Source organism: Mustela putorius, unplaced genomic scaffold, assembly GCF_011764305.1.
Source record: "Mustela putorius furo isolate JIRA1106 unplaced genomic scaffold, ASM1176430v1.1 tig00003834_pilon_pilon_pilon, whole genome shotgun sequence".
NCBI lineage: Eukaryota > Metazoa > Chordata > Mammalia > Carnivora > Mustelidae > Mustela > Mustela putorius.
In genome coordinates, this window is record NW_025421987.1 from 110,946,949 (window position 1) to 110,959,585 (window position 12,637).

General features: G+C 38.3%; 1 protein-coding gene across 2 annotated transcripts in view; it reads left to right on the forward strand.

Moving 5' to 3' along the window:
- Positions 1–1,704: 1,704 nt before the first annotated feature.
- The window catches only part of CAPN7 (calpain 7), a 42,209-nt gene continuing 31,276 nt past the window's right edge, over positions 1,705–12,637 (forward strand). Inside the window, exons 1-4 of one of the 2 annotated variants that reach the window (XM_045088929.1) lie at positions 1,705–2,072; positions 5,035–5,143; positions 10,136–10,293; positions 11,170–11,237. In XM_045088929.1, the coding sequence (XP_044944864.1) occupies positions 1,971–2,072; positions 5,035–5,143; positions 10,136–10,293; positions 11,170–11,237 (437 nt within the window). In that variant the 5' untranslated portion in view covers positions 1,705–1,970. The remainder of the gene's footprint in view (positions 2,073–5,034; positions 5,144–10,135; positions 10,294–11,169; positions 11,238–12,637) is intronic. The other variant, XM_004773571.3, reaches the window with a different exon arrangement.

A 12,637-nucleotide genomic window follows, 5' to 3' on the forward strand; every position in this document is an offset into this window, starting at 1 on the left:
GTAGGAGAGTTCCCTCATTCATGTTTTAAAATACTGAACACCTGCTCTGGACCAAGGCTCGAATTCAATACTAGCATAACACTGGTAAAGACAGAAACCATCCCTGCTTCTCTTATAAAACTATCATAGCTATTGATGAGAACTATCTTTGTACCAGGCACAAAGTCAGATTCTTGTGTTTGTTTTTTTATATAACAGTTCAGTTAGACAGTTGTTATTAATTTCACTAAATGTGAGGGGTTAAAGAAACTAAGAAATGAGACTCCCATTTAAATACAGACCATGGGGGTGCCTGAGTGGCTCAGTTGGTTGGGCAACTGTCTTGGGCTGGGGTCATGATCCCAGGTTCCTGGGATGGAGCCCCGAGTTGGGCTCCCTGCTCAGTGAGGAGCCTGCTTCTCCCTCTCCCTCTGCTGCTCTGCCTGCTTGTGCTCTCTCCATTTCTCCGTCAAATAAATAAATAAATAAAATCTTTTACAATAAATAAATAAATAAATGAATAAATACAGACCATGACTAAAATAAAAAATTTTTAAGGTACCATTAAGAAAAAATTAAATCACAAATTTAAAATGTGGAGTCTAGAAGCACCTGGAAAGCTGGTCAGTTGGGTCACTGACTCTTGTTTTCTGCTGGAGTCATGACCCTGGGGGGGTGGGGTGGCGGGGGGCTGTGTGAGATCAAGCTCTGCCTTCCAGCTTAGGCGGGAATCTTCTTGAGATTCATCCCCCTCCCGCTCACTCCATCCCTGTGCTCTTTCCTCTCACGTCCCTCTCTCTCTCAATTTTTTAAAAAAATCTTTTAAAAATTCAATAAAAATAAAAATCTTTTAAAAACGTAGAATTTAACGGGTTTCCACAAATGTATATATTTTGGCATCATCACCAAGACATAAAACATATCTCTTACCACAAAAGTTTCCCTTGTATCCCTCCTCAACCATTGATCTGATCTCTAACATCACTGGTTAGATTTGTCTTTAACAGTGTTTCTTATAAACAGAATTATGCAGTATGTACTCTATGTCTTTCTGCTTTGAGGTCTCATGATTCAATTGACTTTCAGCCATATTGTGGAGCCTATCACTAGTTCATTTTTATTATTGCTGAATTCAGAGTTTTAAGGGGAAAAGATATTAAACAATCACCTAATTAAATGGTTAATTATAATAACATTAAGTTAACCAAAGGATAAGTACAAGTGAAAATATATTACCTTGTTTGCTGACAATTTAATTAATACCATATACTGGGGAGGCAGAGGTGTATAAGGTTACGATCTAATTTGTGGGAAATAAATGTTATTTAAGGGTATCGTGAAAGAATCTTACATCCTTATTTTACGCCCCTACTTCTCAAAGTCAGTCCAGATGAAAAGTGTTATTCCTCGGCGCTTTATACCTGCCCTTTAAACACAACAGAAACAACGGCTCCGCAAGGCGCAGGCGCCGCCTCCGTCAGGTGTTGGGAGTCACAGCCCCTGCCGACCGCTTTGCCACGTCCGCGCAAACCGCGGAGAGGTCGGCTGCTCGGACTTGACTCTGCTCTCGCCTACCCAATCCCGGGAGTCATGGCGATCACGTGCGCGCCGGCACCCGGCAGGCCAGGCCCCTCCCATCACTCTCGTACTCCCACCAGCCCGCCTTTGCCGCCCCGTCTCCCGAGAAACACCCGAAGAGCAGGCTGCGACTGCGCAGTGGAGCCGGTGGGCGGGGCGGGGCGGGGGAATGCGGTTGCCGGGATGGGGGACGGCCCCACAGGCCAGGAGCCGGAGCGGCGCTGTAGAGGCGCTGCGCTGCGGCGGGCCCTGGCCGGGAAGGCCCGCTTCCTTCCCTCAGCCACCGAAAATAAACTTTGCTGCTCTTTTCGCGGCGTTCTCGGATCCGCCTCCCGGCGGTGCCGCGGTCGGTGAAGAGCCTTCGTGCGTCAGGCCTGCTTTCCTTCTCTCCGCCGGTGCGGGCACTCGACGCCATGGACGCTACGGCGCTGGAGCGGGACGCTGTGCAGTTCGCCCGGCTGGCGGTGCAGCGCGACCAAGAAGGTCGCTACTCCGAGGCGGTGTTTTACTACAAGGTAGGGCGGAGGACTGCTGCGCTGTCGGAGAGGCCAGGGGGCGGGTCCAGGTGCGGCGGCGGCCAGGCCTGCTGGGCTTTGCTTTTCTTCCTTCCTGCTCTGCTGCTCTCCTCTTCAGGGGAGAGGCGACCCGGCTCCTGCGGCGGTGGGGAGGTTTGGTCGCGGCTTGGGAGCCACCACTTCTCTGGTTACAGTCTCGAATGGCAGCTGTCCACCGCTGAGCTACTTAGGACAGCAGTCGTTAGGTATGGGTAGTTAGTGGCTAATTCTCGCGGTCACTTGGCTCTGATTTATGGCTAGTAGGAAGTGGTTCTGATACACACTAAAAAAATGCACGTTCGCTGAAGAAAAGAAAGTTTAGGAAAAAAATAACACGTCTCTTGGAATTTAATACAGCGGTGCTTGTTTTTCTACGCGTATTTACATACGCAGCTTTGAAAAAATTTGAGCATAGTTGACACAGAATAGTACATTAGTTTCGAGGGAACAGCATAGTGATTCAACTTTTCTTTACGTAAGTCAAGCTTGGATTGTACCGTTTATACGATTTTTTAAAAGATTTTATTTATTTGTCAGAGAGCTAGAGAGAGTACAGGCAGGCAGAGTGGCAGGAGGAGGCATAGGGAGGAAGCAGGCTCCCTGCAGAGCAAGGAGCCCGATGTGGGACTCGATCCCAGGACCCTGAGATCATGACCTGAGCCGACGGCAGCCGCTTAACCGACTGAGCCACTCAGGCATCCCCCGTTTATACGATTTTTAACTTTTCTTTGTATTTGAGCTTTTAAAGACTCACTGAAGTTGCAAATAGATGTGCAGTACTTCCATTACGTGAATGCACTATAATTTATTTACACATTAATGGGCATCGGGCTCATTCTGATTTTTTCAGCATCGTAGGTACTGATCTGATTAATATATTTATAACTAATGCTTTTCACATTTCTTGGCTGTTTCTTTTGACTAAGATATTGGGGGCGGAATTATTAAAAAATATGATCTTCCACAGTCCTCTCTGCTCGCCAGTCCTGCGGATTTGCAAATAAACCCCTCCAGCTGGAACTATGTCCGTTGCTTCCTGGTGGAGGTAGCTGTGTCCTCGTGATATTTTACCCCCACCTCCTTTTTTTTTCTTTTTAAAGAAGGAAAGTCCGGCTTTGATAATAGCAGAGTGGAGTGTTTTGTTGTTGTTGTTTACATAAACGTATATGCTGTCGATAATGTATGATTTGTTTTTCTCAGATGATTATGTTGCCTTCATTTTATAATCTATATTTAGAGACTTTTGGGTGTTTCAGAATCATTTCTTTTGGACTTTTTGAGGAAGGTTTCATGAAGGTAGTATTTTAAAATTCTATGTGATTGAGTTTTGTGAAATAACTGACAAATATTCATAGGTTAAAATAGTGCCATATAAAATATCTTTGTGTAAAGCAAAAGAAAATACTAGGCAGTGCCTCTTGTTGTGCTCTGCGATTGCATGCATGTCATTAGGAAGATTTTTTTTTATTCTTGAGAAAGTCAGAAAAGTGGTTGTGTTTCTAGGAACTGTTTATATAAACTTTACCACATCTTTAGCATTTTTGGTCTTCATTACTGTTCTATGAGGGATTCCTTAATTGCCATTTTCAAATATAAATTAAATGAGTAAAATAAAACTGATATCAACAAATTTTTTAGTTGGCTTTATTTCTTTAAAGCAAGATAATTATTTGAATGTCCGTATTTACATGCAGGATGTAAATGGAGGTGTGAAAAATACACACACACACAATCAGTATTTAGATAATAATAGTACATAAGATAAAGTATTTTTTAAGATAAAATATTTAATGTTTACGTGTAAAGTTATATTTTCCTCCCATGAAATGTCTGAGTTACAGAATCTGAGAATATCATCTTTCCTACTCCCACAGCCTTTCAGTGAATTTTCTTTTCATTTAATTTCATTCAATATCAGACTCTTTACTGATTTTGTTAAGTTCGTGAAACAACTCCTGATCTAACAACTGGATTAAAAAAGGTTGGATATCCAGCAGATGACTGGCTTCTTTGGATCCAGACAATTAGGTATCAGCCTCTGTGAAGTATTCATGCTTAGGTTATTGCTGAGAAGGTGGTGTTACTTTGGAGAAATCTCTTTGGTCCTTCTCGCTGCAACTTGATAAGCTGTTATTCTGGAATGGTGATGGGGAGAGTGAGGCTTTCCTCACTAGCCACAGCCTAACTGGCTGTGGGAGTATTAGAAAAACTGGACGATGAATTCAGGTTTTCTTAATTAAAATAAGTTGATTTCATACAACTGAAATCTGCTTTAAAATGTGTCACCCTTTGGAAATATTTTCTGTGGAGAAAAAGATTTTCTTCTCGCTGTGAGATATTTAACCTTTACAATTTTTTTTACTTTATTTTTAGTCTCTACACTCAACATGAGCCTCAGACTTAACAATCTTGCGATCAAGAGTCACATACTGTACTAACTGAGCCAGCCAGGCACCCTAACCTTTATAATTTCATATAATCTTCCTTTGGCATTTAATTTAATTTTATTTAATGTTATCACTAATTGACTCTTTATTATTATTAACCAATAGTAACAAGTATTATTGTTATATACCTGTTCTTAATGCTTTTCAGGTTCAATTCATATTTTCAAGTTATATGATTCTAAGTCTGACCTATTGCATAAAGAAAAGGGAAAGCAGGAAATTTCATGTGAGCTAAAGCTGTTCTAAGAAAATCTCTTGTATTTGAGTTTGTACATTTTCTACAGTATGAGAAAATTGAGAATATTGAGAACTGAAGAAAAGCTGTTGGAGGGTTATATAACCCACTCAGTACTGTCTTAGAGACGTTCTTATTTTGTAATTTATAGATAGCAATAGTGAGTTAGAAAGTGGTAGAGAAAATTCAAATTGTAATTCATCTATTAGATTCCTTTTGTTTTTGTTTTTGTTTTTTTTAGGAAGCTGCACAAGCCTTAATTTATGCTGAAATGGCAGGATCAAGCCTAGAACATATTCAAGAAAAAATAAATGAGTATCTGGAAAGAGTTCAGGCTTTGCATTCAGCAGGTTAGTAAAGGAGTACTAAACTTGTCTTTTTTTTTTTTGGTCTTCCTCTCATCACTTCCTTTCCCCCATGTTTCTCTCTCTTTTTTTTAATTTTTATTATTGAAATATAGTTGACATATGGTGTTTGTATTAGTCCCTTCTGTTTCTCTTTCTTTTTCATTTTCATCTTTGGATGTCAGTCTTCACTCTTGCTGCTCATTCCTTTTTTGGTAATCATGTCTTTAAAAGCCATAGTATGGAAAGAAGTGATACATATGAGTAATATAGTCTAATCTCCTAATTTCCCAGGGGTGCAGAGATAGTGAATTATATACATTAAAACTGTATCATTGTCAGAGTCAGGGTTAGGACTCTGTTAAAGTCTACTTTTTAAATATCTGTCATATGCTGTTCCCTGATACTAAGATTGAATGACTACAGCTAACCCTGAACAACAGGGATTTGACCTGTGCAGGTCTACTTAAATGGAGATTTTTTTTTTTAAAGATTTTATTTATTATTATTTGAGAGAGGGAGAGAACACAAGGATGTGAAGGGGCAGAGGAAGAAGGACAAAGAGACTCCCGGCTGGGCAGGGAGCCCACCATCATTGAGCTCCATCCCAGGACCCCAGAATCGTGATGGGAGCTGAAGGCACCCACTTAACCGACTGAACCACCTAGGCACCAGATTTTTTACAGTAATGTAACTGTATTCTTTCTTTATGATTTTCTTAATATTTTCTTTCGTCTAGCTTACTCTATCATAAGAATACGGTATATAATATAGAAAATATGTGTTCATCAACTTGTGTTATTGGTAAGGCTTCCAGTCAGTAGTAGCCTATTAGTAGTTAAGTTTTGGGGGAGTCAGAAGTTATAGGCAGATTTTCATCAGTGCCTCTAAGCCCCCACGTTGTTCAGCAGTTGTCTTTACTTCTCTTTAGTGTTAATGACTTCAGCAGTATGTTCATGGTCTCTTCTATATCAGTATCCTCAACCTCAAGACCTTAGCTAAATTCTTTTTTTAAACTGTATCTTGGAAAGCATTGTGTAAGTAGAGACCTGGAACAACTTGTATTTATTTTGGTAAACAGCATGGTAAATGTTGTGAAACAAGTACACAGGCTTAGTGATCAGTTTTGTTAGAGGTATGTGGCTACGGTCAAAATTTGCTATTGACATGGGTAGAAAAGAAAAAAATCATTACCTACTGACATTTTGTTTTAGAAATGCGTTTTTCTAAGAGTTCTTTTTAACCCTTTTTTTTCTGTGGCTGTATAATAAATCCACAAGCAGCTTAGAGAGCTCTTCATTCAACATTGCCTGGTGGACTTTGTGCTACTTTCACCACTCCTTCTGAGTAGATAAGAGCAGTTATAAGCACATCGTTAGGAAAAAGTAGATTCCATCACTGGATTTCTTGTTAGGACAATGCCTTTAAGGATGAGGTAGTTTAGTTTAAGACAGTGCCCAGAAATTGGGTGTATTGAAAAGTGAACTGCCTTTGTAGCAGGGCCTCAAATGATAGAAAGTTGTATTGATTCAGGTATCCAGAATACCATGTAATTCAAAGTAACTCCATTTTCCCAGCCGAATACACTTATAAATAAGATATTTATAGAGGTGATATTTAGGCACAGAATGTGACAGCTCTAATCGCTTGAGGAACAAAGACTTGTCAGTGAAACAGAAATAAAGTTCAGGAAAGATTTTTAAAGCATAGCATGCCTTAATTGTATTGCCAGCTTTTTGACCTGCTGTGTTCAACCTATAGGGTATAATTTGTAGATAATTAAATGGTTTCTTTAATTAGCATTTCAGACAATGTTCAAAACAAACTTTGCGGATAGACTCTTGAGAATTAAGTTGATTTCTGGGTGGGGAAGGGTAACACAGTTTGAAGTGCACCAGTGTTGTATAAAGAGCTCAAGATTTAGAATTAAAAGATCTAAATTATAGCTTATAGCTACAAAACCTTAGTCTACATCAGTCATTCTCAACTGAGAAAAGTTTTGCACCTTGAGAGATTTTTGGTTTAAAGGGAGAAGTAGGAAGTAGACAATGGAATCCATTTGGGTGAGGCCAGGGATCTTACTAAAAATCCTCCAGTGCACAGGCCAGTCTACAGCAAAGAATTATGCAGCTAACCTCATACAACATGTCAGTAGTATGAGGCAGAGAAACCCTGGGCTAGATATTTTAATGTTCTTGAGATTTTGTGTCTTCATTTTGTAAATGGGATTAGCACATAAACTTCAGAGAGGTGTTTCTGAGAGTTAAAGTTCTAGAAGATCACCGCCATATCTTTAAGACACAAAATGTCAAGTTGTTTTTTTTTTAATAGCAGCTTTATTGAGATATAATTCATGTACCATAAAATTCACCTTTTTAGAGTGTAGAATTCAGTGGTTTTTAGTATATTTTCACAGTTGTGCTACCATCACCAGTGTCTAATTTTAGAACATTTTTGTTGTCCAAAAGAAACCTCTTATCCATTAGCAGTCATTCCCCATTCCTCCCACCCTCTATCGTCTTAACAGCCACTAACCTATTTTCTGTCTCCCTGGAGTTGCCTATTCCGGACATTTCATGTAAATAGAATCATCTAATTCGTGGCCTTTCGTGTTTGCTTTTTTCATGTAACACCATATTTTCAAGATTTATCCATGTTGTAGTAGGTATCAATACTTCATTCCTTTCTCTGGTTGAATAATAATGCCATCATACCATATGTTGTTTGTCCATTCATCTGTTGATGGACATTGGCTTGTTTCCACCTTTTGGCTGTTATGAATAATACTGTTTTAACATTTGTATATATTTTTTTGTGGACATGTGTTTTTAGTTCTCTTTGATACATTCCCAGGAGTGAAATCACTGGGTCATATGTATAGGTTGTTGTGTAATTTTTTGAGAAACCATGAACTGTTTTCCAAAGTGGCAACACCATTTTACATTTCCATCGACAATATATGGAGGTTTCATTTCCTTTATGTTCTTACCAATCTTTGTTATTTCCTGTCTTTTGTCATTTTAGCCACCCAAGTGGGTCTAAAGATGACATCTTGGGTTTTGAAATGCATTTCCCTGATGGCTAATGTAGTTGAGCATCTTCTCATGGGCCAATTGGCCATATGAATATCTTCTTCACAAAAATGGTTTATAGACCCTTTGCCCATTATGTAAGTCAGGGTTCTCTAGAGAAAAAGAACCAGTAGGATATATATAAAGAGATTTTATATAAGGAATTGGCTTATAATGGAACCTCATCATGGAGGCTAAGAAGTCCCAAACTCTGCAGTCTGCATATAGGAACGACCCAAGAAAGCCAGTGATATAGTTTATTTAGTCCAAATCCAAAGGCCTGAGAAGCACGGTAGTTGATAGTATAAGACCCAGTGCCAAGGGGAGGAAAAGACCAAAAAAAAAAGGGCAGTCTGGCAGAGAGGGCAAATTTTTCCTTCCTCTGTTTTTTTGCTCTGTTCATCCCTCAGTGTATTAGATGATGCCCATCCACATAAGGGAAGACAGACTGCTTTTACTACCACTTCAAAGGTTAATTTCATTCAAAATCACTCACTCTCTTTTTTTTTTTTCTTAAGATTTTATTTATTTATTTGACAGACAGACAGATCACAAGTAGGCAGAGAGGCAGGCAGAGAGAGAGGGGGAAGCAGGCTCCCTGCTGAGCAGAGAGCCCAATGCGGGGCTCGATCCCAGGACCCTGGGATCATGACCTGAGTGGAAGGCAGAGGCACCCAGGCACCCCCAGAATCACTCTCTTAGACATACCTAGAAATCATGGCTGGCTAAGTATCTGGGTACCTAGTAAAGTTGACACAAGTTGATATGATTATTCACCACATTCATTTTCAAAACTGGAATTGTCTATTTATTGTTCAGTTGTAAGAGATCTTTTTATATATATATATATATATATATATATACATACACATACATACATATATATATATATATTTTTATAAACATAATGTATTTTTAGCCTCGGGGTACAGGTCTGTGAATCGCCAGGTTTACACACTTCATAGCACTCACTACAGCACACACACACCCCGCAATGTCCATAACCCCACCACCCTCTCCCAACCCCCCTCCCCCCAGCAACCCTCAGTTTGTTCTTCGAGATTAAGAGTCTCTTATGGTTTGTCTCCCTCCCGATCCCGTCTTGTTTCATTTATTCTTTTCCTATCCCCCAAACCCTCCACATTGCATCTCCACTTCCTCATATCAGGGAGATCATATGATAGTTGTCTTTATCCGATTGACTTATTTCGCTAAGCATAATACCCTCTAGTTCCATCCATGTTGTCACAAATGGCAAGATTTCATTTCTTTTGATGGCTGCATAGTATTCCATTGTATATATATACTACATCTTTTTTATCCATTCGAGATCTTTGTATATTCTTGATACAGGTTCCTTGTTGATATATACCTTTATATTGAAAACAAATACTTATTTCAAATAATCGCAGTAAATATATTTGGTTATTTAATCTAGACTCAGATGAATAGGAAACAACAGGAACTTTATCATTAGGGCCTAGAATATTATATTACACAATTGTCTGTACTGAAAAAAATTTTTAATTACCTTAAAACATAATTGAGTTTCTTTAGGCTTAAGATTTTTTAAGTTTTTTTTTGTTTTGTTTTTGGGAGTGGAGTTTTTGGGGAGGAGGACTGGTGTTCTATTTTTTTAAATGAAGAAAGTGCTGGTAAGGAGAGAAATTCAGGGGAAATGTTTTAATTTTTTTAAAAATTAATAATACATTTTTGGTATTTTGGTCTCTTATGTGCCTTGTGTGATGAGTTGAACAAGTGGGGACTTTTTTTAGGCCTTAAAATTCAGATAGAAAGGAGAGAGTCATTTTTTAAGGATTATGAAGTTTTTATAAAGAGTGTCTTGAATGTATTAAAATGGTGTCTTGTTTCCTGGGTATAAAAATACATATATAGGTAATATCTGTATGGCTTTCTTCCATCCTAGTTCAGTCAAAGAGTGCTGATCCTTTGAAATCAAAACATCAGTTGGACTTAGAACGTGCTCATTTCCTTGTTACGCAAGCTTTTGATGAAGATGAAAAAGGGAATGTTGAAGATGCTATAGAATTGTATACTGAAGCCGTAGATCTCTGTCTGAAAACCGTATGTATAGCTAGTAGTTAAATTTGGTGGAATTATGCCAAGAAATTTCTCTTACTAGTGAATTTTATTCAATTCCTTAAAGAAAAATAATTATTGTATCATAAATATAAGTTACTCTTCATTAAAAGATGATGAAGAATAGAAAACTAATGATGGATTTTAATCCCTTAAAAAATTAACAGTAGTAATATTGAGTCATTAGGCAGTGTTTTTTTAAATTATAGGTATTATTTTTTTTAACCTATTTAAACCTGTATACCTAAAATTATCACAGGAGGAATTCATTACAAATCTATGAATTTAGAATAAACCTTCCCCTTTTTAAAAAATTTCTTACATTTAAAAAAGTAAGGTAGTGGGGGGGGGGGGCAAGGTAGTGGTTTGGAAGAGCTTTATTCATTTGCAATGTGAAATCTATGTGCTGAGTGGCTTTTACTGCTTCCTGAGGACCCTGGTTGGAACAGCTAAGTTTAGGGTCATCTAGTGCATAAGAGCAGTGCATTTGACAGGAATGTGAGGTGGAATGATAGTGTTGTTCTCAGTATTGTCAGAGGACTACCTTTTTGTTCAACCATCTGGCCTGAGTTTTTGAGGTAAGTGCTGGTCTCCTCAGTTTCCTGCTGCTCAGCTTTTCCATGGCACCATGTTCTTAAAATTGTAGTTCATTTATCACATGATGTGGTCTTCAGGTTTACCTCAATGAGAAGTTTTCAACACTATTTTAAATATACCTTTAAGGATGAAAACAAATTGTCATCTTTGTTTATTCTCTCATTATTTGAAGAAATACATTGCATTATAAGTTTTTTGTTAGAAATATGGATCAAGCAAAGAAAAGAATTATGCTTCAGAATGTCTGTCTCTCTTTCTCTTAAGTCTTATGAAACTGCTGATAAAACTCTGCAAAATAAACTGAAACAGTTGGCTCGACAGGCACTAGATAGGTGAGTTTTGGTCACTCAAGTTCTTATCCATGGATAGCAGTATACTGTGTTTACTTAAATTTGACAAATTTCTCTAAATATGTCATAGAGTTAATAGTGACAAACCTCCATCTCCAAGCTGAGATCTAGAGCAAGTCTACCTTCTTCCTCTGGGTGAATTTATTCCTCTCTAGTTCCCTATTTTAAACTCAAGAAATAACAGATCAGCCAAGACCTGTTTTATTTAGTTTTTGCTATGTGTAAAGCAATGATTATATTTGAAGTGGAAGACTTCCTTCTGTTGTGTAATACCAGATTTCTGGGGAGAACTTCCAGAAAGCCTTCCAGAGCTACTATTAAAAGTAGAGAAATTGAGAGTGAGCTGGCCTTGAACCATTCACATACCCTAAATTATACAGTGTATGTAGCTCCTTCAACTCTTTGCTCAAATTGTCAACTTTTCAAAAAAGCCTGCCCTCAACATTTTATTTAAAATAGAATCTCCTCCACTAGTTTCCTTCTACTTAATCCATTCTAATAATATTCTTTCCCAAAGCTCTTAACCACTTTCTAAGGTATATGAAAGTTACCAGTTTATCATGTTTGTTATTAATATCTGTGTCCCTTTGAACCCCCAACCATCCATTTAAACTTTGTGAGTGCAGAGAAATTTGTCTGTTTTGGTCAATGCTGTAACCACCTAGCAGAGTACCAGACATACCGTATGTGTTCAGTAGGTATTTGAGAATGAACAGATTTGCACAAGAGAATTACACCTCTTAAAGGGTGTTACATGTGAAGGAAAAAGATGGAAATTGCATTTTTAGTTATAGTGTGAATTAATAAAATTACCTCCTTTTGAGAGTCTGGCCTGGTAACTGTAGCACCTCTAGTCCTTTTTTTAAAATTGGAGGTTTAACAGTCATCCTTCCTTTTCATTGTCATCTAACATTTAGTTTGTCTCTCCAGATTCATGAGGATATGGGCACTTGACACATAGTCATCATGTCCATTTTCACTTTATTCCCTAGTCAGATTCAGAAGTGATGTTTATTACCTATGTGGATAACCCATCCAGTAGCCTCTGAGTGCATCCTTACTTAACACAGAGGGGTGGGTCAGTCATTGGCTCCTCTGAGGGTCTGTTCAAAATTATGGGTGGTCTTTCTAGGAGAAAGGTACATAAAATTTCTTTTGGGTGCATTTTATGTAATTTCAAAAGTGTTCACAAGATTCCTGGAGTTCATATGTGGACCTCAAGTTAAGAACTTCTGTTTTTTAGCTTACTGAACCTTTGACAAAACAAAGCCAAAATCCCCTTGAATATCATGTGAGACATTCCATGATCAACTTTTTCCCCTGGTCCCCTCTCCTTCTGCCTCTTGTTTGTACTTTTCATAGGGCCTTCATCCTTTTTTTTT